This window comes from Notamacropus eugenii, chromosome 2 (assembly GCF_028372415.1).
Source record: "Notamacropus eugenii isolate mMacEug1 chromosome 2, mMacEug1.pri_v2, whole genome shotgun sequence".
NCBI lineage: Eukaryota > Metazoa > Chordata > Mammalia > Diprotodontia > Macropodidae > Notamacropus > Notamacropus eugenii.
The window spans coordinates 243392098-243419320 of record NC_092873.1 but is presented as its reverse complement, the minus strand read 5'-3'; the positions used below and the strand labels follow the sequence as shown (position 1 = coordinate 243419320).

At 38.6% G+C, this 27223-nt stretch overlaps 1 protein-coding gene across 2 annotated transcripts; it reads left to right on the top strand.

The window, feature by feature from the left end:
• Positions 1-243: 243 nt before the first annotated feature.
• On the top strand, positions 244-26974 carry ZBTB2 (zinc finger and BTB domain containing 2). Of its 2 annotated transcripts, none has more exons than XM_072643702.1 (3): positions 244-402; positions 18290-18471; positions 24130-26974. In XM_072643702.1, exons 2-3 carry the CDS (start codon positions 18299-18301, stop codon positions 25499-25501), a joined length of 1545 nt encoding a protein of 514 aa, XP_072499803.1. In that variant the 5' UTR covers positions 244-402; positions 18290-18298; the 3' UTR covers positions 25502-26974. The 2 variants fall into 2 exon arrangements, with proteins under 2 accessions (XP_072499803.1, XP_072499804.1); XM_072643703.1 differs by lacking the exon at positions 244-402 and adding an exon at positions 852-957.
• Positions 26975-27223: the final 249 nt, after the last annotated feature.

Here is a 27223-nt window from a genome sequence, read left to right as displayed (position 1 = left end):
TAGCCCTGTTGCTGCTGCAGTTGCTCCTGGTGGCGGCGGCCGCGGCGGCGGCAGAGTAGCAGAAGGCGGAGGCGGAGGCGGGCGGGGGAGGGGAGGCGGGCGGGAGGGGGGGGGGGGCTCTTGCCGCCACAGCTCTCGTCGCCTCCCCCCCTCCCCGGCGGGAGCCGCTCTCAGCCTCTTTGCACAAGTCGCTCCGCTCTCGGTCATGTGACCTTAACGTAACCGGACAGGAAAAGCCCCGCCGCCGCCGCCGCCGCGCCGGAGACACCGACCGCGGCAGCAGCAGCAGCTAGAGCCAGAGGAGGAGGCGGCGGCGGCGGCGGCGGCAGCGAGAGAGCGCGGCTGGGGCTGCACAGCGGCGCCCCCTCTACACTCCTCCTCCCAGCGGCGCCGGCACACCAGGTGAGCAGGTACCGACGAGGTCCCAGGGCCCCGGTTTCCACGTGCCACCCTTGCCCCCGGAAAAACGGGGAGGCGGGGAGAATGCAGGGGCCGGGGCTCGGTAACGATCCGGGCGGCGGCAACAAAGGAGACTACGGACAAGTCGTGTCCCGCGCCCCTTTACTCCCTGCCCAGCTCCAGGTGATGATCAGGCGGGTGAACCGGGGCCGCCAAGAGGCCCAGTTCAGGAAAACGGGAGGAGGGTGCGCCCCGTGGGGGTGGTGGTGGCTGCGCCTGGCGCCGGGACTCTGGCCGCCTGACAAAACCATCCCCCGGAGCCAGGCGGCGGCGGCGAGTCGGCGGCGGCTTCATCCGGGGCTTTTCGGGAGGGGGAGGGGACGGAAGCCGAGAGGGCGGGCGGCGGAGCTGGGGAGGGGGGGCAATCCGCGTTCCGTTCCCCTTCCCCGGCCCCTCCCCTTCTCTCCACTCCCCTCCCGCCGCAACCGCGAGGTCTGTCACGATCGGCGGCGGCCGGTGAGAGTCCCGCGCTGGAGCCTGGAGAGACGGGCCCGTCTGGTGCGTTACCCCCTCTGACATTTCGCTGCCTCCGCCTCCTCCTCCCGCTGCGGCTGCTGCTCCTGCTGCTGCTGCTTCAGCGGCAAGGCCGCGAGCTGCGGAAGTGGGTTTGGGGGGAGGGGAGCTGAAAGGGAGGGGGAGGGGAGGGATCCGGTCAGACCGGAGCAGGCCCGGCCTCTCTGGCGCTTCTCCCAGCTGCAGCGACTCCTCCAGCTCCTGCCGCTAGTGCTACGGCTCCGCCTCCTCCTCCCTGCTCGCGGGCGGGGGCGCGCACGCGCGCTTCCGGCCTACCCGGGTCTCGCGCTGTCTCCGGCTCTCGCGCGCGCTTCCGGCCTACCCACTTCTGGCTCGCACTCCTCCCCCCTTCCCCCTCCCCTTTTCTTCTGCGCCGGGTTAATCGAGCTATCTGGGGCGGTGCGCGTGGCGTTGGCGTCGGCATTGTGTTAAACTCCGCGGGACTTGGGAGAGCGCGCGCGGGAGCGAGCGGCGCAGTCTGGGAGTGTCGCATGTTTTTCCTCCGCCCCCGCCCCTGCCCCTCCCCGGCCCGAGGGATGCCTTCGCCGGCCCCCCCTCCTCCTGCCTCTGGCTCGGCGCTGGTCTCGGACCGCGGCCCTTGGGAAGATAGTTTTCTCCCGCCCTCGGGAAACGACCGTTAACGCTTCCCTGGTCCTGGCCGGGCTGATGGGCGCTCTCCGCAGACAGCTGGCGGGGCGTTTAACCGGCTGCCTCCGCGTCCTCAGGCTCCGTGCAGGCGGCGGTTTCTCGCTTGGGGGAGGCCTCCGAGCTTCCGCCGGCCCCAGATCTGTGCCTCCGATAAAGGAAGCCGGAGCGCCTCGAGCTCGCTTGGGTCGTCGGACGACTTTGCCTCCAGGCGTGAGGCGAGGACTGAGCCGCGCTCCCAGGGCCAAACCGGAATTGTCATTTGGAAGCTCCCAGGAAGAAGTGGGGCGCACCCGGGGAGCACAGTGGCTGCCTTTGGGGGGGGCTCTCGGGGAGAGGGAACGAGATGCAGGGAGATCCCTCCTCTATCCTTTGGAGTCCAGAGCTGTAATGTGATTGAATAGACATCCGAGGGAAAGGAAAGGATACAAAAGAGATACGTTACTGTACAGTGTTATGTAATTAAGACTTTCAGATACTAGTGAATTAGCAGTGACTCTGAAACTGAAACAAGTGGTGCCTACCTTCTCATTTCCCAAATAAGAATTGTATTTCGTTGGACGTTTTAAAAGTGCAGTTCTGATTATTATAAGAAGTTCTCTGGATTACTGTAAATTCCTAATTCCCTTGTGAATTACAGTTTTCTTCTGCCCATTGACTGTAGGTCATTTAGGTGGTTATTGAGCACAGTTGTCGTAAGATGGACTTGGCTAATGTTAAATGTTTTAAATCTTCACTTTAACGACAAAGTGAAAAACAAGATTTTATAAAATTTTCTGTAATTTTATTATTTATCACTGTTAGAATGGTCATTTTGTCCCTGGTAGAGCTTCAGGAACAAGTCATATAATAATTTCAATTTTGGAAGCATAAATTTGTTTAATTGAAATGAATTGGTTAACAATGGAAATGTTTGTAGTACCTATTTCTGCTTGTCACAAATCAAATTGAATTTTAATAGTGGAATTTACTTTTAATGATGAATTCCTGTTCTCACACAGTTTGGTTTAAGGCTATTGAAATATAATTTAAGTCTACAATGATTTTCTAAAAGGTAGCCACTGAGTGATTTACTAAAGATATTTCTTGTCATTGAATTCAACAAACATACTAAATTTATACCATCAAGTTGTGGAACAGTCACCATTCTGCATTAGTAGAGAGGGTTTGCCGAACTAGTGAAATCAGACACGTAAACCCAGATCTCCCACCCCCACTAAACGATTCAGGTACTCTGGTAGATTTTGAGCCTATAAGCGGCACAGAAAACAAATTCATGCCTTTCTGGAGCTTACATTCTGCAGGAGGAGAAGGAACTACATATAGGTAGATAAGTGAATACAAAATATATACAAAGTAAATAAAGTGATTTGGCAGAGATTGGAGAAGGGAAAAATGGTAAGAGCTAAGAAATGGCATGTAAGCAGTTGAGAAATAGAAATTTCAAGAGACTGAGGTAGGGAGGAAGGGAGAATGCAGATGCTTTTAGTACTCCCCTCCCCCCCCCCCCCCCCCCCCAAGGAAATAGAAAGTTCTATGTGAATGAGCAGGCCCTTTTGGATGGAAGGTAAATTAAAGGGAAGTAATTTGAAATCATTCTAAAGGTAGATGTGAGCTAAACAATGAAGGATTTTAAATGCCAAAGAGAGGAATCTATATTCTAACTTGGAGCCACCATAGTTTCTTGAATGAGGGAGTAGCATAGTCAGACTTTTGCTAAAATTAATTTAATTTGGTCACCTAATTTTATTATCATGAAATAAAATGCAAACATGTATTAAGAGCCTACTCTGTATAGAACTCAGTCCTGGGAGATGATAGTTTAAATCAGACACTTTTTAAAAACCTATCTTTTAAACTCCTAATACTACAAAGGTTTCCTCCCTGCCTACTCCCCCAAATAAGTTTTAAATATAAATTTTTTTTAAACTCACCAACATCCTTATTTCCGTTGGTTGACAAATCAGCACAAAATAGTTGTTGACCCAACCAATTTCCAAGAAAACTACAATAATACTTTGACCCCTTGAAATTTTGAACCTCTAGATGTAGCTATTAGACTGTTATTTCCATTAGCTATACATTTTTAGTGGAGCCTTTACAAATATATACATATGTATTTTAAGAGGTAACATTCTTACAGATAATGCACAGCATTCAACCTTTTATGTGTTAATGGGATACATAACAGGGTTGATAATGATACTAGAAATTTTTTTTATGGCATAGCAGCTAGGTTAGTAGGACAGGTGGTAGAAAAGAACCTGTTCCTCATGAAATACCTCTATCCTGTGTTTCCTATCATTTGTTCTTACTCAAAATACTTGGACTCTGTGGAGAGTTTTCCCCCAGTATTCTCTATTCATATCTCCTGCTGCCACACTTACAAAAATAGTACCCCCTCTCCATGAGAAAGGGTAGGTACAATCGCCAATCTCTTTAACCAACTCTTTAAAAAAAAATCCAAACACCTAATATATGACGTTACTGATTGCTGGTATTCAATAATCTCATGATTATTTTAGATTATAGCCAGAGATAATCCCAAAATCAGAGTAGAAAGAACACTACACAGAATCAGAAGACCTGGATTCTAGGCTTGGCTTTATCACTTTAGCAAGGCACTCAGGATCATAGGCACATAAATTTTAGAACTATAAAAGGAATTTAGAAATTATTTAGTCCAATATTTTTATTTTACAGATTATAAAATTTAGGCCTAGAAAGATAATAGTGGTTTGCCCAAGATCCCATGGGTTATAGATAACTAAATCAGGATTGGAACCCAGTTCCTTTAACTCCAAAGCCAGTACTCACAAGTTTTTTTCTCTTCTTCAAAAAAGAGGGGTTTTTTTTCCATACCATTTTGCTGCTTTCATACCACCTACTTCCCCAGAGATTCTGTTTCATCTGAGGAGATTGAACTAAATATTCACTGAAGTCCCTTCAAATTCTAACCTGTGAATTAATGAATGTGTAATCTATGTTTGACTTTGGAATCTACTTTAAAAAAATAAAATTTTCCAAAAACTGAATTTATAGGAAATTTTAAAAGTGATTATTCAAACAAAACAAATTTCCATTTATAAAGGTATTTACAAGGTTCTTTTAAACATCAAACTTTCCCTGGCACATTTAAAATACTCAGAATGACCTGTGACCTCATTTCAGATGTTTCCTTCAATAATGTAGTGCACAACTCATCCACACCTCCACATTCTCCCATAAATTTGCCACAAAAGATGGTCTTCCTTCCATTAAGAGGGTACCAGTAGAGTACCCTGATTATCTACCTGTCATCCTCTGCTCTTGCCATATGATCAACCCATCTTTTCTGTGTCATTTACTCTTTCAGAGTTCCTCATCAGTTATATGTTACAGCCTGCTCACACCACTATGTGACTGTTGCCCTCTGTGTGATATTTATAATTCTTTGGAAGCAGTTGTATTGTCTCTTGATTCAACACCAGTACAATGTTGAAATTTTTAAAAATTGTATCTTTGCTTTCGTGGAAAGCATGGTGGAGGTGGGGGGTTTAATTAGAAGAATTTTACTGTTTCCTCAAAGCAGTCCAGTGCATTCTCTTCCTTTTTCTCCCTCTAACTTTGGACTCAACTGCCAACATACATACTGATAGGTAGGTTTTCTAAGGTGTCTATCAAAAAGCATGATGAAATCTGAGCAATAAACATTCTTTCATTTGGTCTTTACCATGTATTGACAGTCCAAACTCAGTGATTACAGATCTTTTCTAGGAAGCTTTATGGTGTTCTGAGACTTGGTATAATCAGTACAATGTCCATAAACAGGAACATGTAGAGTATCTCAGTATCCACACAGCTTCCCTCTTTAAAATGGACTCTGTGATGAATCTCTGTGACTATGTCAAATACCTTTGATAAGCATACATATATATCCCCGTTTTATGCCTCCCTGTTGTGTCATCAGAGGATTGCCAATTAGTGTTATTTCTGTTTTATCATCCAAGGAGGATGAGATGATTTTGAGGTTCGTAGGAGAGACACCTTGTAAAAGAGCCTATAAGAAAGTGTTCTGTTCTACCAAGTAAAATACTTTTTTCATAATCAGCAATCATTAAACATGGCAGGATCTTATCTTTCAGTTAATTGTCAAATTGTAAAGATATAGTCCATTGTTAAATATTGCTTGCAAAAACCTGCTTATTTCCTACAGATAGCCCTCACTGAGGATTTTCTTGATTCATCTTTATTAGTAATTATTATAAAGATTTTATATAAATGGGACAACAGGCACATAGGTCAGTACTTTCTGATATCGCCTCAGACACCCTTTTCAAAAAGTATTTTCAGGTCTAACTTTTTTCCATTTTTGATGTCTTCCTCTCCTTCAGTTATTTGTATATCATTCACTTAATGCACTCAGAATTATCAACTGCTGCATAGATCTCTTTATACTTGGTCCAATCTGACTTCTTTTCCTGTCTTTATTCCTCTTCTGTAAATACCTTACCTGAGATGTTAGGATCCAAATGTGGTGCTCACTGCCTGTCATGGACAAAACTGTTAAAAATAATTATTACAAATATTTTCTGTTTTTCTTCTGTCTGTAGTCTAACTTGGATTTTCATCTTTTAATGCCCTTGAGATGGCTTCACTTAACATGATATTTTACCAGTCTTTCTTTAATCTGGTTTTAGTTTCCCCTGCTTTTTTGTGTTATGAGATGATACAGCAATGTTATCACAGTCATCCATCATCCTTCATTAGATTTTATAAGCAAATTTATATTCTAGCCTACTGTTGCCTTCAAAAGTCATCTCTTTCCATTTGGCAAATAAGTCAGATGTTTGCTTTCTGGGGTGCTTTATGGGCTCTTAGTCTTTTGTTGTGGCAGTTGTGTCAGTGTCATTTCTGTTGTCTAAAAAATGTTAACTGATATTGTTTTTAAAAATCATTTAAAATCAGATAGAACAGATCTGCTACCAAAACAGAGTAATGTATTGTTTTCCAAAGTCAGAGATTATTGACTATATCATTGTTTCTGTCTATTAATATAAGAGAAATTAATATAAGAGAAAATTGATTTTTTTTTTGCTCATATCTTTTGTTTTTAATCACCTACTTGTCCCCATATATCCTACCCCACCTCCACACAGAGCCATCCCTTAGAACATAGAAATTAAAAGAAGAAAATCTTAAGGAAAGTTTATGAAACTCTTATCACATTTAAATAAAGTTTGAATGTTCAGATATTTTTTATTTTAAAATTGCCATCTCCATTCTTTCAAATCGTGAGTATTCAACTACTAAATAGTAACTGTTTTTCTTTTACCCAGAAACCCTGAGGATCTTCCCCTCCCAGTTTGATTTTTTTTTTTTTTTGATTAAAGGGGCCAGCCATCCCTTGAGTAACTCTTAAAAAGGCCTATTCATTGAATAGGTATATCTCATTCAAAATGAGAATCTGATAAGACCTTAGCCTAAAATGGCCAGGGTCTCTCATTGCATCCTGGGCTATCTCCAGTCATCCTAATGAATATCTGGCCATTGAACCCAGATGACTCTGGAGGAGAAAGTGAGGCTGGTGACCTTGCACAGCCCTCACTCACTCAAATCAAAGTCAACTGCAAGTCATATCTTGATGTCATAGCCCTTTTCGAAAATGAAGAACAAACAATTCAGCTACTAGTTACTGACTGACTTGCTAGTGGACGAAACAGTAGATCATCTCATTGAAAAATCTAACCCTGAATTCTCAAAGTTCATGCCAGCAGGAGACAAGTTTCACAACATAAGGTTTATCAGTCTAGAAAGATCTCAGAAATGTGTCCAATAGGCAGCCTATTATGTAAGGAATAACCTTGCTCAGTTCATAGAGATTCATCTCTAGAAGACTGGCCACAAGTTAATGAATTTTGGGTCACAATAATTCAATCCCTACTAAGGCTTGAAAGGACTGGGATCTGTGGGTGGAAGGAATGGTCACACGAATGAAATAACAGTTCTCTTTGAAGTTCTGAGGCAACATGTAGTAGATAAAACAGTAGACTTGGGGATCAAGAAGACTTGGGTTCATGTCTCCTCAGCTGCTTAAAGTGTGATCCTGGGCAAATCATTTAGCCTCTATTTCTTCATCTTTAAAAATGGGGGTTAGACTATGGCTTCTCTTCCATCTCTAAATCTATAGTTTTATTGAAGAATAATGCCCTAATGTACTTGGAATGATTAATCTTATATTTAGGCAGTGTAGAGGGTCAGAGGAAGGTTTGCTGGTATCATATATTTTCCATGAGATTCCTTTTTTCATCTATGAAATTTAAAAAAGGAATAAATTTACCAGAGCTTTAAACTCTTAAATTTAGAGTATCCTTCAAATAGATAATCTGAGGGATTTCCCACTTCCAAAATGAGTGGTAAATTTCCTCAGCAGTTTGGTCTCTTGCTTTTACATTTAGATAGAATGTAACTTCATTCAGTCACATCTACAACCAATGAGTAACTTACTTACTGAAGAGTCAAGCCTATCACATTTAAGATAAAAAGCACTACACTAGTAGAAGTAGAAATAATTTAAAATAAAATAGAAATAAATTTAAAATAAAATAAAATAGAAACAATGTAGTCTATCCTCAGTTATTCATGTAAGTAGAAGTAAAAGAATGGTATGAATGATGTAAGGCAAAGCATTAGATAACTTTCAAAACATGCGCCTTTATCTGATATCATGATCTTCAAAAACAAAAGATGAGCACAGACTGTGAGTAGACTGAACTGCCTGAGTGGTGACCCAGCTAGCTGGGTAACCAAGCTCATCCTCTCCCATCTGTCTCCCTCTCTTCTTCCTTTGGGGTTTACTGGCCAGATTCCTTTCCTTCCTTCCTTCCTTCCTTCCTTCCTTCCTTCCTTCCTTCCTTCCTTCCTTCCTTCCTCCCTTCCTTCCTTCCTTCCTCCCTCTCTTCCTCCCTCCCTTCTTCCCTCCCTTCCTCCCTCCCTTCCTCCCTCTCTCCTTCCCTCCCTTCCTCCCTCCCTCCCTCCCTCCCTTCATCCTTCCCTTCCTCCCTCCCTCCATTCTTCCCTCCCTCCCTCCCTCCCTTTCTTCCCTTCTCCCAAAACCTTAAACCCAATGCACTCTGAAGCCCATAGGCTGGACAACAATAGGTCCCTGCCCAAGGTCCACTTAATGGCTGGTCTGGAGTGATTATCAATAGTAATAGTTTCTGTTTCCTTCCCAGCTTGATTTAGTTTTCTTTTCTTTTGTTTATTAAAAGGGCTACTCTCTGACTACTTCTTAAAGATGCCTATTCACTCAATGGGCATTACCTCCCTCTAAGTGAGTACCTGAAAAGGTCAGCCTAAAAAGGCCAAGGTCTCCCATTGCACTCTCCAGTCATCCTGATGAATATCTACTTACTGGACCCAGATGACTTAGGAGGAGAAACTGAAGTTGGTGACCTTGCACAACCTTCCCTCACTCAAAACAAAGTCAAGTGCAAGTTGTGTCATTATTTCTCTGATGTCATGATCTTCTTCGAAAACAAAGGATGAATACAGACATTTGCTAATAAAGTTTTGTTGATACTTTTAGTTTTTATATCATCTACATTTTCTAATGCCCCTCTCCTATGTCCTCCCAGGGAGATCCATTCCTTAAGAAATTTTTAAAAAGAAAAAAGGTTCAGCAAAACTAACAAATTCTTTGAAAGGTTTAACATTACATGCATTGTTCCACATCCCTAGTCTAGCAAAGAAAGGAGGCTGTTAAGTAACAAAATGGATAAAGCATTGGACTTGTCAGGAAAACCCAAGTTCAAATCCTACCTCACTGACTTGTGTCACCCTGGACAAATCACTTAACCTGTTTTAGCCTCAGTTTCCTTATCTGTAAATGGGGCGTCTGTAAAAAGGAGCACCTGCCTCTCAATGAGGATCAACCAAGATAACATAAAAAGTGTTTTAAAAACGAAAATCCTATGCAAATGCTGGATGTCATATGTGAATGTCATATGTTTCTTTAGATGTCTCTTTTTGGGGGCCAGACTTGATCATTATAATTTCACAGCATTTGACTTCAGTTGTTTTCTTGTTGATCTTTCCATTTATGTTGTCATGAGTTATACTGTTTTCCTGGTTCTGCTTAATTTGCTTTTTATCACTTCATATATGAACCTAGGTTCCAGTCTTCTCTGACACTTGCTGCATGAGCATGGGCAAGTCACGTATTACCATCTGTGAACCCTAGGCAACTTTCTAAGGACTATAAATTATAGGTAGGTTTTTATTTGCATCAGTGAAATTATGTCTTGATGATGGAGTTAGATAATCCTAGTCAGAGGAATGATGGAAATGTAGCTTACATCTTAGCAAAGTGTTTCACAGATTCTCATGCTATTCTTATAAAGAAGACATAGAGATATGCACTACACAAAAGAAGTCAGGTCACTCCAGATGTGCTTGAATAGCCAGCCCCAAAGAGTGAATTCTTCACTCAACACAGAATTCAATCAATGTGGAATTCAATTTCCAGAGAAATATTCTAGGGATCTATATTTGATCCTGTGCTGTCTAATATTTTTATCAATAATTTACAATAATTTAGGTGGTAGCAAATAAGGCAAACTTACCATGTTTACATATATACAAATGAATGTCAGGATCCAAAAAGATCCAACAGGATAGAATTTATGGTTAAATCTAATAAGATAAAAAATTAACCTTTCACTTGTGTTTAACAATTCAGCTTCACAAGTACAGTACAGGTATGGTTAGATATGCATTCAGCTGAAAAGGATCTGGTGGTTTTAGGGGATTGTAGGCTATATATGGATCGGCTCAATGACAACCCAAAAAATTGGTGCCATCTTAAACTAAATTGTTGTGTTCTTTTAATTTTTGTTATTGTAGTCATTATCTATATGAATGGTCTTCAGATTTTTTAAATTATGACTTAAAAAATTTTGGGTGTGCTTTCCCAGCATACATCTTTTAGAATAAATAATACATATGTACATGGTTCAAAGTTTTGTTTCCATACTTGATTGTAGTGGCTGTCATAGTTGAAAAAGATATCTTAACAAAGATATACAACTCCAGATGGAAGAAGCATGTCATTGGCTTCACTGTCATTATGCCCATTTTTCAATCCCAACTATGCAATAGTTTTTATTGTAATTTGGCTAGTAATTTTCCGTCTTCTCCAATGTCAGAGTTTGGTCTCAGAATTAAACAAAGATCTTGTATTTTTATATTTTTAAGAAATGAATTCAAGCACACCAAAGCTCTTTATTTTGGAAGACTTAAACAAGTTTTAAAGTTCTATTTCCAAAGTTTTTAATTGTGCAGATGAGAGTTTTTACAGGTGACATGCTTTACATAATTTTTGACAAGATAATGATGAAAACATTCACAAACATCCAAATTCAAAGTGTTCTCTTGATACCACTTTTCTTTCCAAAAAACAATCTCTTTCTCATTGTTAAAACATTACTTTTGTCTAGAATTCAAGGCATCCAGTGAATGAATGCAAGTGTGTTGGACTAAAAGCTATTCCCTAAGTAATAAGTAGTCAAAGAATATGAATAGTTCTCAAAAGAAGAACTGCAAACTATTAATTTTTATATGAAAGAGTATTCCAAATCACTAATAATAAAATCAAAACAAGTTTTCACTTTATACTAAGCAAACTGGGAAAAATGAAAAAAGATTCCTGGCCAATGTTGTAATGAACATTAAAAGACCAGATAACACACTATTGGTAGAGCTGGGAATTGGTAAAACCCTTGTGAAAAGCAATTTAGATTTATGGTAAGACACTCACTAAAATAACTGTATCCTTTGATCCAGAGATCTTATCATTATCATATACCTCAAGAAGGTCAAAGATGGGGGGAAAGTCAAATAGTTACCAAGGCACCAATGATACTGAAAAACTGAAAACAAACGTGATTTGTGGAATAGCTGGATAGGTGTATGGTACGCGAATGGGATGGAATATTACTAGGAAGTAAGAAGAGACTGTGAAGAAAATGGGGACACAGGGAAACACACGGTCTGACACAAAGTGAAGTAACGAACCAGTAAGACAGTTTACATGGTGATTACAACAGTGCAAATGGAGAGAGCAATGGCAGCAAAATAAAAGCAATGACCGGGCTTGGGCGGGAGATGTGAGAACGCACTGCCTCCCGGTTTTGGAGAGGCGAGGGACTGTGAGTGCAGAAGCTGTTGAACTTGGTGTATTAGCTAATTTGGCTCAAGTGCCTTTTTTTCTCTTTTTAAATTCTTTGTTATTAAGAATAGCTCTCTAGGTAGTGGAAGTTGGAGGAAAATTTTGGGAAATAAAGGTGCCATAAAAATATGAATAAAAATTTTAAAAGGTCACCTTATCTTGAAAGTACAGATTGTGTTTTATTTGTGGGGGGGAAACACTATCCCCCTAACTGCTATAATGTGGGAGGGATAACTGTATATTTATAAATACACACATATTATTTTCATCATACTCCTGACCACAACTTAATATCACAGAAAAGGTCAGCAATTTCGGACACTCTTTTGTAAAAGAAAAATGCTTACTGTCTTTAAGCTGTATATAATTTTAAATATTTTGCCAGAAAATAACCTAGAAGACCTCTGTGTGAAGAAAATGTCACGTGTAATCCTTTTGGGGGTAAAGATTTTTGAAGGTTTTTTTTGTTTGCTTTGGTAGCATTTGTCAAACATATACTTCCATTGTTTCCAATACTTGAATACAGAACTCTGCACCTCTTCATATTTTTTTTCAAATAAATATCTTATTTTTTCTTTGCCTTGTTTCATTAATTTGGAATTTATATGTTTGTAGATGGGAGATGGAAGCTCATTTGTGAGACACAACATGAAGGCCAGTTTGGCTAGACCATAGACTACAAAAAGGAAAGTGATATTTTATAAGTCTGGAAAAGTACGTTGGAACCAGGCTGTGAAGAGCTTTGAAGGCATTTATGTTTGATCCTAATGGTAATAGGGAGCCATTAGAATTTATTGAGTAGGAGAGTGACATGGTCAGGTCTATGCTTTAAGCAAAAATCACTTTGGTAGCTATGTGGAACATGGATCAGAGAGGGAAGAAATGAGGCAGGGAGACCAATAGGAGGCTATTAAAATAGTAGAGATTGGCATAAAAATAGTACTGAGGATCTGAACTATGGTAAGTATGGGAAGGGGACAGAAGCAGAAAATGTTTTAAAGATGTATAGAAGAATGAAAGTGAGGCACTGAGACTGACATCAAGTTTGCAGACCTTGGTGACTGGAAAGATAGTGTTGTACCCTCAAAAAAATAGAGAAGTTTGGAAGAGCGGTACATTTGAGGAAGAGTTTTGCAATTCAGTTCATAACCCAGTCCATGCCTGCTGACTGTGCAACATTGTCAGACTAAAAACAAAAGAGTTACACACTCTGACTCATGGGCCTAGAGCCAAGAGGGGAGGGGAGGGATAGGAACATTACCAACAGCTTTGTGCAACTGATGTAAAGTGCCTGAATCTCATATTATGACTACTCTGAGATGCTAACACCTGGTACCAAAGGTGAAATCTTGTGCACTGGTGGGAGAGGACAGAGTGGCAAATTGTTAAGCAATAATAGTTGAAGGTAGTAAAGATTGGGTATTTTCAGGGAAGAAGAGTTGTAATCCATCTTCCTATGAGAGCATTGAACATTGAATTGCTTGAACATGGGCCATTCCCTTTCTTCCCAGTTTGGAAACTACTGGTCTATATTGTTGTCCTAATTTTGCTTACTTCAGTATACACTGATTTTTACAAATTTTCTTGTATTCCTCTTAATTCCTTCTATTTGTTGTTTCTTACAGCATAATAGTATTTCATTAAATTTAGAGCCAGAAGAGAACTTAGAGATCATCTTGTCCAGTCCCTTCATTTTATAAATAAAGAAACTGAGGCCCAGATTGATTGAATGACTTTCTCTAGGTGACACAGGTAGTTCTCAACAGAAGCAGGATTTGAACTCAGGTCTACAAACTGAAGGCTCTTTCCACTGTACCTTGATGCCTCTGTTTATTCACTGCTCATTCCCCAATTGATCAGCATCTATTTTGTTTTCAATTTTTTTGCTACCACAATAATCACCACTGGTCTTCAAGCAAAATCTGAATGATCATTGTTCAGGTCAAGGTTGGATGACTAGGGTCCCTAACAAAATTAGGACTTTCCAGGTTAGCCTAGAAAAAAAAGGGGAAAGTGCTTTAGAATCATCATAGAATGTTAGAGCAAGAAAAAACCTTATAGATGTTGAAGTCTATCCCTTACATTTTTTTCATGACCTCATTTACTCTCAATGTCAGTGTAGAATGACCTCGGACTCTACTCAATAGAAATTGTGCTCCCTCTAACCTTAACAGTTACCTCCTAAAAACCATGTATAGTAGCAACATATCAATCCTCACTCATCCTCCTTGACCTCTCTGCAACATCTAACACCATTATAAACCACATTCTTCTTGAGCCTCTTTCTCCCCTTGACTTCCTTAATGCTACTTTCTCCTAATTCTCCTTCTGCCTCCAAAACCACTCCTCTTAGTTCTTTAACTACTTCCTCTTTGTCCTCTGAGCCCCCAATTATGGCCATCCCACAAGACTTGTTCTTGGTCTCTCTCCTGTGGAAGTCTCATCAATTGCCATAGCTTTAATTATCATACCATGCACATTATACCCAAATCTCCAACCCCAGTTAACTCAGTTGCTCTGAGTTCGTCTCTCATTTCTAACCACCACTTGTACTAGTAATAACTAAAACTTAGCATATCTGAAGCTAAACTCATCCTCCTTCCTTCAAAACCTGTTCCTTCTAACTTTACTACTTCTGCTCATGGCATCACATCATTTTCCTAGCCACTCAGCGGAAACCTGCTTCATTCTTCTCTGATTTTCCTCACCTCCCACCTCTAGCTAGTTTACAAGTCCTATCAGTTGTACCTTAGAAATTTCTCTTCCATCTTATTCCCACCTTCCCCACCTCCTCCTCATTCACCCCTTTGCTGCTACCATTCTAGTCAGGTCCTTATCACTTCTCAACTGGCGTTCTTTGTCTTGTTTATTACCTCTAATCCATCTTTACTTCACTGACAAACTATCAGGTTGCTCCCTACTCAGAAACTTACACTGGTCAGAACATTGAGACTATTATTAGTAAATGAGTAAATATTAGTAAATTTAAAACTGTATGATCTTGAATATTATAGCATCAACCTGTGAATAAAAGTTTCCTTAACTTGCCATTCAGAACTGTTTACAATGTTTTACAACTTTTTAGGTATGTTTCATAGTTCTCCCTTTCACACATTCTAAAGGGTAGCCAACTTGGATTACTTTCTTCCTCAGTTTTGTCCTGCCTTTACGTTCCTTATGTTTGGAAGAACTGTCTCCATCTTCCCCATCTCCCCGTCTGTTGACATCCTTCTCTTTCAGGGTCTTTTGCAAGGACCATTCATGGAGCCCTCGATAATTTCTGCTAGAAACGACAGAGCATGTGTGTAAAGCACTTTAAAAACTGTAAGACTCTCTATAAATATGAGTTGTTGTTACTAACAACACTCTTACTTCCTTTATTCTGTCGGGTCACTGACCTTTTAAAGACAGGTCATTATTTTCCAAGTTTTTTCTGTGTCTTTACTCTGCTGAATTGTAAGTTTGATGGTAATGAAATGTTTCCTTTTTTTTTAATCTTTGCATCCCCATTGCCAGCTACAATACCTTGAACATGATGGGTGCACAGCAAATGTTTTAAATGCTTTTGAAATGTCCTTTTTTGCACTTTATACATGAAACACAATGTGACAAAAAATTAAAGAGATTCATTCAAGGCTATTATTGTTAATTAGTATAATTATATAATGTAATAATCAGACCAGTGATAGAATCCAGGTATCCTGAATCCCAGTTTAGTTATTTTTTAAATTTATCAAATATCTATGATAAATAGTTACCAAATATTTTACCATTTACAAAATGCTAACTCCTCTCCATAGAACCCTCTTATATAACGAGAAAAAAAAAATCCAACTGTTAAAACTGTGTGTAATACAGCACTCTGACTCTGAAACATTCGGCATCTGTGATCCATTGCCTCTTCATCAAGAAGGAGGTAGTGTGTTTGCGGCTTCAGTCATCTACTCAGCTATTACTTATCAATAAATTTTTTCTGAATTCCATTGTCTTCAGTGATCTTTTTACCATCCCTTGCATGTATTCAGTAAAATAAGTTCATCCCTTAGGTTCATTCTTTAGCTGTCAGCGCAGATATCAGAGTAAGCCATGGTAGTCACCAGTACCTATGTTTCTCCTTTAAAAATATAAAATGCAAAAGAAATCACATGACAATGAATATCAAGGGAAGTCACAAGAAAGAAAAGAAGTAACGCTTCTAAAAGACAGGGAACATACACACATATACTTTAATGAGGATGTATCAGCTAGCCATTGCATTGTGCTGCTTTCTTACATCTCTAGGTAAAGCCAAGTTCCTGAACACTGGAATGACAGATGCCCCTATTCGGTTGTGCCATAACAATTCTGCCTACATGAGATTTTTTTCTTTATATTGAGAAAGTCATGTAATGACTGAGATTTTTCTTTGTTAAAAATAAGACATTAATTATTCATTCCCATTTTCCATGAGAATTTAGCCCTGTTTGCTTTTTGTTTTCATTTTCTCCTCTCACTTGGCCTTTTTGGTTCTGTTAGTTGCCTTCCCATATCATCTATTTATGTTTTTGCCCCATTTCATTTTTTGCCCTCTTAGGAGATTTTCTAAATTGAATACCTAAAATTCCTATTTGGCTCTTTTAAAGGAAAGCAATTAATAATTATATCCTTTACTGTATTCTTGTGATCTCATTTTTCTACTGTATATGTTTAACTTAATTTGCTTTGAGATAAAGGATGAGACTCCACACCATGCATTGTGAGGTTTCACCTAGAGATACATATCTATTGAAAGCTAGAACCTAAAAATTTTCTCATATATTGTATTTAAATTGAACCACCACCAAGTTGAAACATATTTTATTACTTACTGATACCTTCAGTACAAATCAACCAGGTTGTAATAATAATAGTGGTAGCTAACCTTAGCTATACATGTAGGTAATAAGTATCAGGGTAATTGATAATGTACATTTAGTACAGGTTGTGCCAACTTAGTGCAGATTTAAAAGTATAAATGCTATAAACCTACCAAAAATTTTTGAGCATTTATTTAAAATTTTTAAATATTTTGGCTTCATATTAAAATTTAGCATAGCCACCATCTTCTACTATATATAACTCTAGTCTCTTTTTGAACTTTGTAAAAATTTTCATCAGCAACTGCTCAGTGACTAAAAGGATTGCATTTGTAATCCTAGCATTGAGATGATCCATAAAACCAGGTTTTGAGGCATGCATGATAATTTTGATGTGACCCCACAAGAAAAAGTCTAATGGAGATAGATCAGTTGAACAGAGTGACCAAGAAAGAGGCTTGACCTTCTTTACTGATACACCAGATTGAGAAAGTGTCATCCAGAAAATTAAATTTTAAAAAATGTTTAGGTATTATTCAGAATTCATAAAACTATAAAGATAAATTGAAGTAATTAAACTTTCAAACAGCGTTTTGCAAGTGTAGCTTTTCTATGTTTGAAGTTATTAAAACTTAAAAGTATGCTACAACTTTAAGGACATGCTCTATTTCCAGTTTGGTCTGTTATTGGTAAGGGTAGGACTTATACTAGGACCATAAAGTACTCTGTGAATTTATGGAGTATATCTGTTGAAGGCAAACTCCTATTTGTTGAGCAAAGACTGAAGCAATGTTCTCTAAATTGTGACCAAGGGCATATGCTTCCTAGCAAAGGCTTCACAGTCATCCCTCATTTCCCACTTACTTCTCCCTGCCCTAAGCTTGTTTGTTTCCCTAGCCTCTCTGCCTTTTTACCTCCACTGCCATTTGTTCCTGATGTTGATGAATGTGGCTCCTGGGAAAATCCAGTAGAAAATACCAGCTACTATATTTCTTTCTTTCCTTGTGACTGTTTTTCAGTCACTTAAATTTTCTCTCCCAACACATTGTAGATCACATTTGTGAATTTTTTAATTTGCCAAAGTATACTTGGAACAGAAATAGAGCAGGAGATTAATGCTTATTGATTAAGGACTGAAATATATATAATAGGCCTTTAGAAAAGGAGTACATTTGACTATAATAATGAAAGGAGGGAAAAGAGAAGAAAATAAAGCCAGCAAAAATAGCAGCATATCTACTACCAGAAGATTCAAATTAGAAGTACATGTGCCCTTGGTTTAGTAGTAGTTCACCAGTAGGGAGCAAACAAGAGCTAGAATTTGGAGGGGCCGGGGATCCTCTCTTTGCCATGGACATTCATTCATTAAGCACTTTTGTGTCCTAGCAATGAAAAACTTAATTTAAATGCCTATGTTTGTGTATGTATATATACATACACACACACCCCCTAAAATCACTTGTACCTGTCCCAATGGTGGGATGTTATAGTGTTTGTATATAAAATAAATAAAATGAAAAGTATGCATTCAAAATATTGTTACTGTTGAAAATGCAAAGTGATTCATCACTCTGAAGGTACATGCTAATATGGAAATCACCTTTCTTAAGGAAAATCATTTGCTTTGCAGATTTAAAAAATGGATTTGGCCAACCATGGACTTATTCTGCTGCAACAGTTAAACGCTCAGCGGGAGTTTGGTTTCCTGTGTGACTGCACGGTTGCTATTGGTGATGTTTACTTCAAGGCACACAAATCAGTCCTTGCTTCATTCTCCAATTACTTTAAGATGTTATTTGTCCATCAGACCAGGTAAATGAAATGGTTGATAATAAATATGACTATAACTTTCTTAATATCTACTCACTTTTGTTCTAGTTCTTAAGTTCCCTTAACTTGTGTCTCTAATTCAGCGTGGATCTTATAGTCAGCCATTTCAGTGAAACAATTACTTTATCTTGCTTCAACATCTTGACCATCTTCAGCGACCATTGTGCCATTTTCCAGTTCCGGAGAGCTTCTATTATATGCTTTCTCTACTCCCATCCTTAGTTTTCAGAGCACTCCTGGAGCACTTTTTATATACATAAAAACTTTTTATGTATATCAGTTCTTAAAACTGTTGACAGATTGTATTACAGTTCTGTGCTATTTCAACTGGGCTTTTACTATTCCTTGTGCCAAAGAAATGTTAATTTACCATATTCTGCATTTTAGGCACAAGCCTGCTAGAAACAATTTAGTTCAATTTAACATCCCATATCCAGGCATTTCTAGCTTAGAGAAATGCTCAAAGTGGCATAGTTTACTTAGGCCATCAGATATCTCTCTTCCCAATTTTTGAGGTAATGTATAGGAATCTTAAACAAGGAAAAGAAAATAATGTTAAAATATAGTTTCTGGTTAACATTCCAGAACAGTAATCAATCCTCAGTTTCTTATTTGACCCCTTCTCTCAAGGGTATCCTCCCAATGGCCAATATCACAATCCTTGAGGCGACAGGGTTGGCAAGGACTTTAACTAGAATTATTAAATGTTTCAATTTTAGTTTGCATCTTTAATCTGTTTCCTTAAGAAAGGCCTTTTGTCCTCAACCAATTTGGAGAGGGCATAGGAGAGAGGTGAGAGAAAAGCAAGTCTAGAAGCATTTTTAGGATAGAGAAATATTATTTCCTATTTACAAGGTTTCTTCTGGGACCTTGCTCAAGCAGTTATCACTTCTTTTTCTTCCCTTTTCTTCAATCCCATTCTACTGGCTCCTAATTATAAATGATATTTAGGTCTCACCTAGCCTAAAAGGAGTTTTCCTTTCTACTTCCTTATGCTTTATATTTCTACCTCCTTATGCTGCTGTTTTCTCTTTCCTTTCATTGTCATACTTGTGCAGTGTTGTCTTCTCTTCTGCTCCATTTCCTTACTCTCCACCCTTCTCTTTCAATCCAATTTCTGCCCTGACCACTCTGTTGAAACAGCTTCATTGTATGTTGTGACCAAAATTGTGTAACGGAAGGGGTGCCTGATAACTGAGTTAGAATGCCTGAATCCAGTTGGTCTTTTGCCACCAGCCAGGGTCTGTGATCCTGGGCAAATCATTGCAGTTCCACAAGCCAGCACAGATGATGGCAAGGTCTCTCTTATCTATAAAATCCTGAGTCTACCTCCTTGTCAGGTTTGGCAGAGGCCTTTTTTTTTTCAGTCCTAAACTTCTCAGAAAAGAGTTGACATTGTTAATAAAACTCTGCTTCTAGAAACTCCCTCCTCTCTTTCCTTTTGTGACTTTGTACATGGTTGTTCTACCCTTCCAACTGTTCCTCCCTCTTTCTCCTTCGCTGGCTTTTCTTCCTTTATTCCTGGTACAAAATGTAAGCATTGCTTAGTGTTCTGCACTCAATCTTCTTCACTCTTCTTTACATTTTATTCTTTGTTAATTTTACTTACTCTGTGACTTTAATTATCATGCTTGCTAATTAATGCATCATGCTGATGACTCCCACATTCTCTTTCCAGGCCTGTTCTCTCTTTAAAACCTCAATCCTATAGCTCCAATTGTCACACATTTCCATTTAGATATCCCACTATCACCAAATCACTATATGTCAGATACCGTAGTCCCACTGACATACCTTAAAATAATTCTTCGATATGTGCAGCAAATACTGACCACGGCTCAGTATATCTAAAACGGAACTCAGTATTTTAACCCCTTAACCTTTAGTTTCTATTTTTGTTAATTTTATAATACTCCTAGTTGGCCTGGCTCAGATTCTCTGGATTGTTTCTGACGGTTTCTTCTGCCTGGCGTTCTACCATTTCATGTCCAATGCTGTCCAAATGACCAGAAAGACATTTATCCTATCCTTTCCATTCCTAATAGGACCATCATAGTTCAGACTCATGTCATAGATGAACTTCCATAATGACTTCCTGTTACATCTTTTTGGCTCTATGTTCTTCTGCAAATCATCCTACGTACCCCTACCAAACTAATCTTCCTAAAGCACTGATTTAATCAAATCAATCTTTTCTCAAAAACCTACAGTATTTTCAATTGCCTGCTGAATGAAATCAATACTCTTTAACCTAGTATTTAAGGCCCTCCATGGTTTCACCCCAGCCTACCTTATTACACACATATGTATGCTATTTACTACCCCTTGATCTATGAACAGTCTTTTATTTACTCATCTCTTATTTTGTTCCTGCTGTTACCATAACCTGTAATGTCCATACTACCCACACACATCTCATGGCAAAATCCTACGTGTCATGCAAAGCCCTTCTTAAATACCATAGCTGTTCATCACCCACATTTCCAAAACTAGCACCTTGCATGTAGTTGGCACTTTGTGAATTAATGAATGATAGAATTAATAGCACTGAGAATGGTTTATTTTAAACTGAAACATTAAAAATGTTTATTGATTTTATCAATAACTAAGGAATATATTAATATAATAGGAATTAATGCATTAAGTTAAGATGTTGCTATAAACAACATGGATTTTTATTTCAAATTTTTAATAACAATATAAAAATGAAGTCCAGTTAGAGATAAATCTAAAGAATAGCTAAGGATTGATTGCTGATAAAGCATTTAAACTATAGGGTACTACATAAATATTTACTAAATATTATACCAGTAGTCTTATTTCAGTAGTCATGGATGTTAGTATATCACAGTTAGCCAGAATACTTAATTTGAACACATCTAGAATTGTAGCTAATGCCTTTCCCACCTCTCTACAGTTGCATTAGAAATCAGTGATAATCAGGAGTGACAGAAATATAAGACCAATGGCTGCTTTAAAAATAATCTCCCTCCCAAAAAAAACCTAGTTCACCCAGATAAATGGAAATAATCCACAAAATATATCTGATTATTTGTGAAAAATACTGCTATTGAAAATAGCACTTGCTTCCAATTTACCTGGTAGGCTTGTCTTAATTTTACCACTAGATGTCTCCAGTCATATGTAAAAGTTAAGGTAAACTTGCCCACTGAGTAGCTCCTTTATGTGGGGTTGTCAAGAGGGCAACAAGAAAAGGGAACGATGTGTATGAAGCACATCCCTCTGATAAAATCTAATATTTAGCAGTTATATTTTTAACTTTCTTTAAAATCATTATTTTTAATTGTCAAAGAAGGAACTGAGGTAAAAAAACCAGAAATTACTTTGAAAATTTACATGAAAGAGTTTTCATCTCTGTCAGTAACTTCAAATTGTATTGCTTTTCGTGCTAGCTAAAGGACTCATATGAGGTGGTAAGCTAAAAGCCAAATTACAGGGTATATAAAAAAACCATAGACAAGTCTGCCTTTGGGCTTTTTGACTCTTTTAGGTATCCACGATACGGTTAGAAGTCACCAGAATCTGGCCTGTGGTGCACTAGTAGTTAAGGTAACTTGGTACGTTTGGAATGAAAGGATTGGAGGATGAAAATAATAGTGCAGTTGGGAGATTAGGCACAGGCTTTGTTTCTTAATTCTGTTTCCCAACTTTGAGAAGAACATAAAATCTGTTTGTAAAAGATTTAAGATTGTTTGATATAAAAATTAGCCTTCATAATATATGAGAAAACATAGGAAGAGTTCTTTGAAGCAGTAGGCTCCTGTAGTACATTTAAAATAGTCTTATCATGTATATCTTTCTAGGAACATATAGAGCAGCATGATATAGTAGCTAATGAACTAGCCTTAGTGTCAGGAAGAAGTGGGTTCAAATCTACTTCACATACTTTCTAACTGTGACCATAGGCAGGTAGATTCAGGAGCCTCTACCGTCCTTTCCTACTCTAAAATGTAAGAGGAGCACCTGTAGGTTATTCCCATTTTTAAGGTGAGAAAAATAGTAACAGAGGAAGATTTCATGACATTACAACTATACTATTGTGTCCTCTTAAAGAAAACGTTAGTAGAAAAATGTTTAAATATTACTATTTTTAGATTAACTATTTTTACTTTCACATGTTTTCTTCATATTTCATTTTAAGACAATTTCAATAAATTCTGTATCACAGACTTATATGTAGTGTAAACCTTTTCATCTTCTGATCAAATGATATTAAGTTTGGAATATAAACGTGCATATTAGTATCTTTGAACATTGATTTTTTAAAAATGTTTATAAATGAGTGGATTATCCAGCAAAAAAATATTAATGAAGAATAGTACAGTAGAAAGAATATTGTGCAAGTTGGGAATCATGGTCTCTAGTTTCAGTTGGCTGACCACGTGACATTGGGCAAATTATTTATCCATTTTGAATGTCATTTTTCTCATTTGTAAAATATAATGTTGAAGTAGATGACCTCTAAAAGCCCTCTACAAACAAAATTCTAAAAGCAAGAGATTACATGTGCTTTGTAATGTTTATTATAGAACACTTTGTAATTACTATATACATATGAATAATAACAGTATTTATATAATGCTTTAAGATCTGTAAATCTCCAACTAAAGGCATGTGTAATAACTTCATCTATTTAAAACATTTAGATTTTCTTTTTAAATTGTTATAAAACTAAAGCTAGCAAAGCTATGGGTTCTCCACTGAGAGAGGGGACCCACTCAGTTACTGCTGTTTGCTCAGTATATTTCTGATATATAGTAGCATCTAGACCAGCCATTAGGAAAAAGTAATGACAGAGGCCACCTAGTCCCACATATATCTGAGTAGGAACTACTTAGCTCCAGTGCCTTTCCAGCTCTAAACCTGTAACCCTGCAGTCCCCAACAAGTGGTCATTGAGCTTTTCCAGCGCCCCATCAGGCCTCCCACTTTCCTCTTGGCAGCTTTCACTATTTGGAGGGTTTTCCTTATCTCAGATATCTTAAATTCACCTCCTAGCAGTGTCTGCTTTTGGTCCTCCTGTTCTCCAGCATCAAGCAGAATAAACCTAATCTTTGTGGCCATGGGAGTGGAAGACAGTTGTCCTCCCAGGCCTGGCTGCTGCTCCCTACTTGGGTAGTACAACTTTGGGCAAGTAATGTGACCTCTCTGGGCCTCAGCTTCCTTATCTAAAGTCATAGAAATGTAGAGTCCAGAGATATGGTAACTAGCTTAGAGTTCAGTGGATTAGTTCATGACAGAATTGGGAGCAGAACTCAGATTTCCTAACTTAGAGTCCAATATTCTTTCTACTACATCATTTTCATCTTTAATTCAATGCCTCTCAAATGAGAATAGGAATTCCTAGTCTACCTATTTCACAATATTGTGAGGTACAGAATTATAGTGTGCATGTGTGCGTGCGTGTGTGTTATGCTTTGAAAAATGACAATACATAGGATTATAAAAATAATCCCTTACACTAGGTGGTCCAGAAGTCTTAGTACAGCTGTAAGCTATTAAAGCTTAAGTTCAATTAGCTTAAGCTTTAATAGTTTAAAGCTGCACTAAGACTTCTGGGCCACCCTGTATTTATCTTACCTCTTGTCCAATGAAATATTTTTTTACTTTTCTCTTTCAGTGAGTGTGTCCGTTTGAAACCAACTGACATACAGCCTGATATTTTCAGTTATCTTTTGCATTTGATGTATACTGGAAAGATGGCACCTCAGCTTATTGACCCAGTTCGACTAGAACAAGGAATAAAGTTTCTTCATGCTTATCCACTAATTCAGGAGGCCAGCCTTGCCAGCCAAGGAGCCTTTTCACATCCGGACCAAGTTTTTCCATTAGCTTCTTCATTATATGGGATCCAAATTGCAGATCATCAAGTAAGGCAAGCCAACAAGATTACCTCAGCAACTGACAAACTTGGTCGGGAACCAAGACCACAGACTTCCAGAATGAGCCAAGAACAGATATCCGAGGGATCACAACTGTCTCAGTTAAATTCAAATCTGACACAAGTCAGTCGGACAAATATGACCCCTTCTGACCCACTACAGTCTTCACTATCTCCAGAACTTGTTTCCACACCTGTCCCTCCCCCTCCACCAGGGGAGGAAACAAACATGGAAGCATCTTCTTCCGATGAGCAGCCTGCATCTCTTACAATAGCCCATGTCAAGCCAAGCATCATGAAAAGGAATGGAAGCTTTCCCAAATACTATGCCTGCCACCTGTGTGGGCGTCGGTTTACTCTTCGTAATAGTTTACGTGAGCACCTTCAAATTCACACAGGGGTACCATTTACATCGAATCAGCCTGGAGAAAGTAGTGTTCCCCTCTCTCTCTGTAGCAATGCAGTTGAACTAGGAAAAGATGCCATGGAAGTGCCAGAAGCAGGCATGATCAGTGATAGTGAGCTTCAGCATATTTCTGATTCTCCGATCATTGATGGGCAGCAGCAGTCAGAAACTCCGCCACCATCAGACATTGCAGACATTGACAACTTGGAGCAGGCAGACCAAGAAAGGGAAGTGAAAAGACGAAAATATGAATGCACAATATGTGGGCGTAAATTTATTCAGAAAAGTCACTGGAGGGAGCATATGTACATACACACTGGCAAGCCTTTCAAATGCAGCACTTGTGACAAAAGCTTCTGCAGAGCCAATCAGGCCGCCAGACACGTGTGCCTGAACCAGAGCATAGACACTTACACGATGGTGGACAAACAGACTCTGGAACTCTGTACCTTTGAGGAAGGTAGTCAGATGGACAACATGTTAGTGCATGCCAACAAGCCCTACAAATGCAATTTGTGTGACAAAACTTTTTCCACACCTAATGAAGTGGTTAAGCATTCATGCCAAAATCAAAACTCAGATGTTTTTGCCCTAGATGAAGGGAGATCTATCCTCCTGGGCAGTGGGGACTCAGAAGTCACAGAGCCTGATCACTCAGTGTTAGCTTCCATCAAAAAAGAGCAAGAAACAGTGTTATTAGACTGAATGTGTTACTCCCTATTTTTCATTTTTTTACAAAGACTATACTTTCCCTTCCCAAACCAAAACGACAAATAAAGTTCACCGAGGCATGATAGAAACATTTCCTCTCCCCTTTCTCCTTTTCCCTCACATTCACTTTCTCAACCCTTGCTCCCTCTGAAAAAAAGGCTTTGTGCATTAGAACCTGGAATACGTCGATTTTAATACAAAGAAATATTGGACAGATAATGGTTAGTAGTGCTTACAAATTCAAGAAATAGATTTTGAGAAATGTAGATTATTTTAAAAGAATACTTGGATCTAATGAAGGGTACATAAAAATTCAATTTGGTAAGCTAAAATTGTACAATTATGACTTTCTATGAGTAGTAAGGCTTCCTTTTTGAAAATAACAGTTGCAAACATACCAAGACAGTATGTGTACTATATAAAATGTAAGTGGTGTGGGAAAACTTAAGACCCAAGACATTTTTTATAGTACTTAATTTTCCTCAAGGTGTCTTATTTCAGGTTGCATCATTGAGATTATGTCCATTCAAGAAAATCATTATTTACAGCATCTCCTTCAACCACAAAATTGAAAAGAGAAAATAATAATGTGATGGCAATCTTTTCTTTTTTAAAATATTGGATAATATGTGGAAAGTTTGTGAGTATGTGTGTTTCTGAAAGAGACTTGTATGTATGTTTGATATAAACAGGTAAATAAATGCACACGCCTTATCTAATTGTATCTAACTCTTTCCAAGTTGAGCCAAAAAAACTTGATTTGAGATCAAATCTAAGAGTACTTTTTTAAAATAAATTAGTTATATGTTTTTAAAAATCAGATTAAAAGTACTATCCCAGAATTTTATTATTTTTCTGAACAGCAAATGACATGGAAGTAGAGAAAATGTCATGTTTCCACATCTTGTTCCAGTGCTGTTCCAGCAGTTACCCATGCTGAATTCATTTGTACCATTAAGTTACATTCCTTTATAGCACTAGAGATGCAGAGGGGGAAAAGACTTTGTATTCTGGAATACTCACCTTTTCTGAAGAAGATATAAATAGAATATAACTATAGTGCAATTACTCCACAGTCAAGATCTTGTCACTATCAGAGTGAAACATCAAAATAGAACACAGAAAGATGGGTGAATGGCTGTACCTGCTTTTGGGGATAAGCATTTGGCTTTGATGTTCATTATCAAGTTGTATTTTTTCTTTTTAAATTTTGTGCCTGAAATTCTCATTGGCTTGAAAATAGTAAATAACATCCATTATTCCCTCTGGCCAATAATAGGAATGGCTCAGGGGGCAAAGTAGGAACCAAAAATGAAGTGGGGAGGGGGAGAGGAATAACATCTAATAGCTCTGCTCTGTGTATATGTTTAAAACTGAATATCCCATCATCCTTCATGTATAGTTGAGTTCTCAGATTTGTAAGTTTTTATACATCATTTCATTGAATAAAGATTTAATTAAATGGAATGTTATGTATACCCAGTTCTTTAAAGGCACTTGATAGGGAAGAAAACTGGCCATGAGAACATCAGAGTTTGAAGTTCAGTTTCTTCATATAAAAAAATGGAGATAATACCTGCTCTGCCTACCTCACAGGGTTGTTGTGAGGACCAAATAAGATTATGTTATGTGTTATGGTAAAGCCCTTTAGAATCTGTAAATTGTGAAACTGTTATGCAAATGGAGGGTCTATCAGGGAGGAGTACACTTACTTGT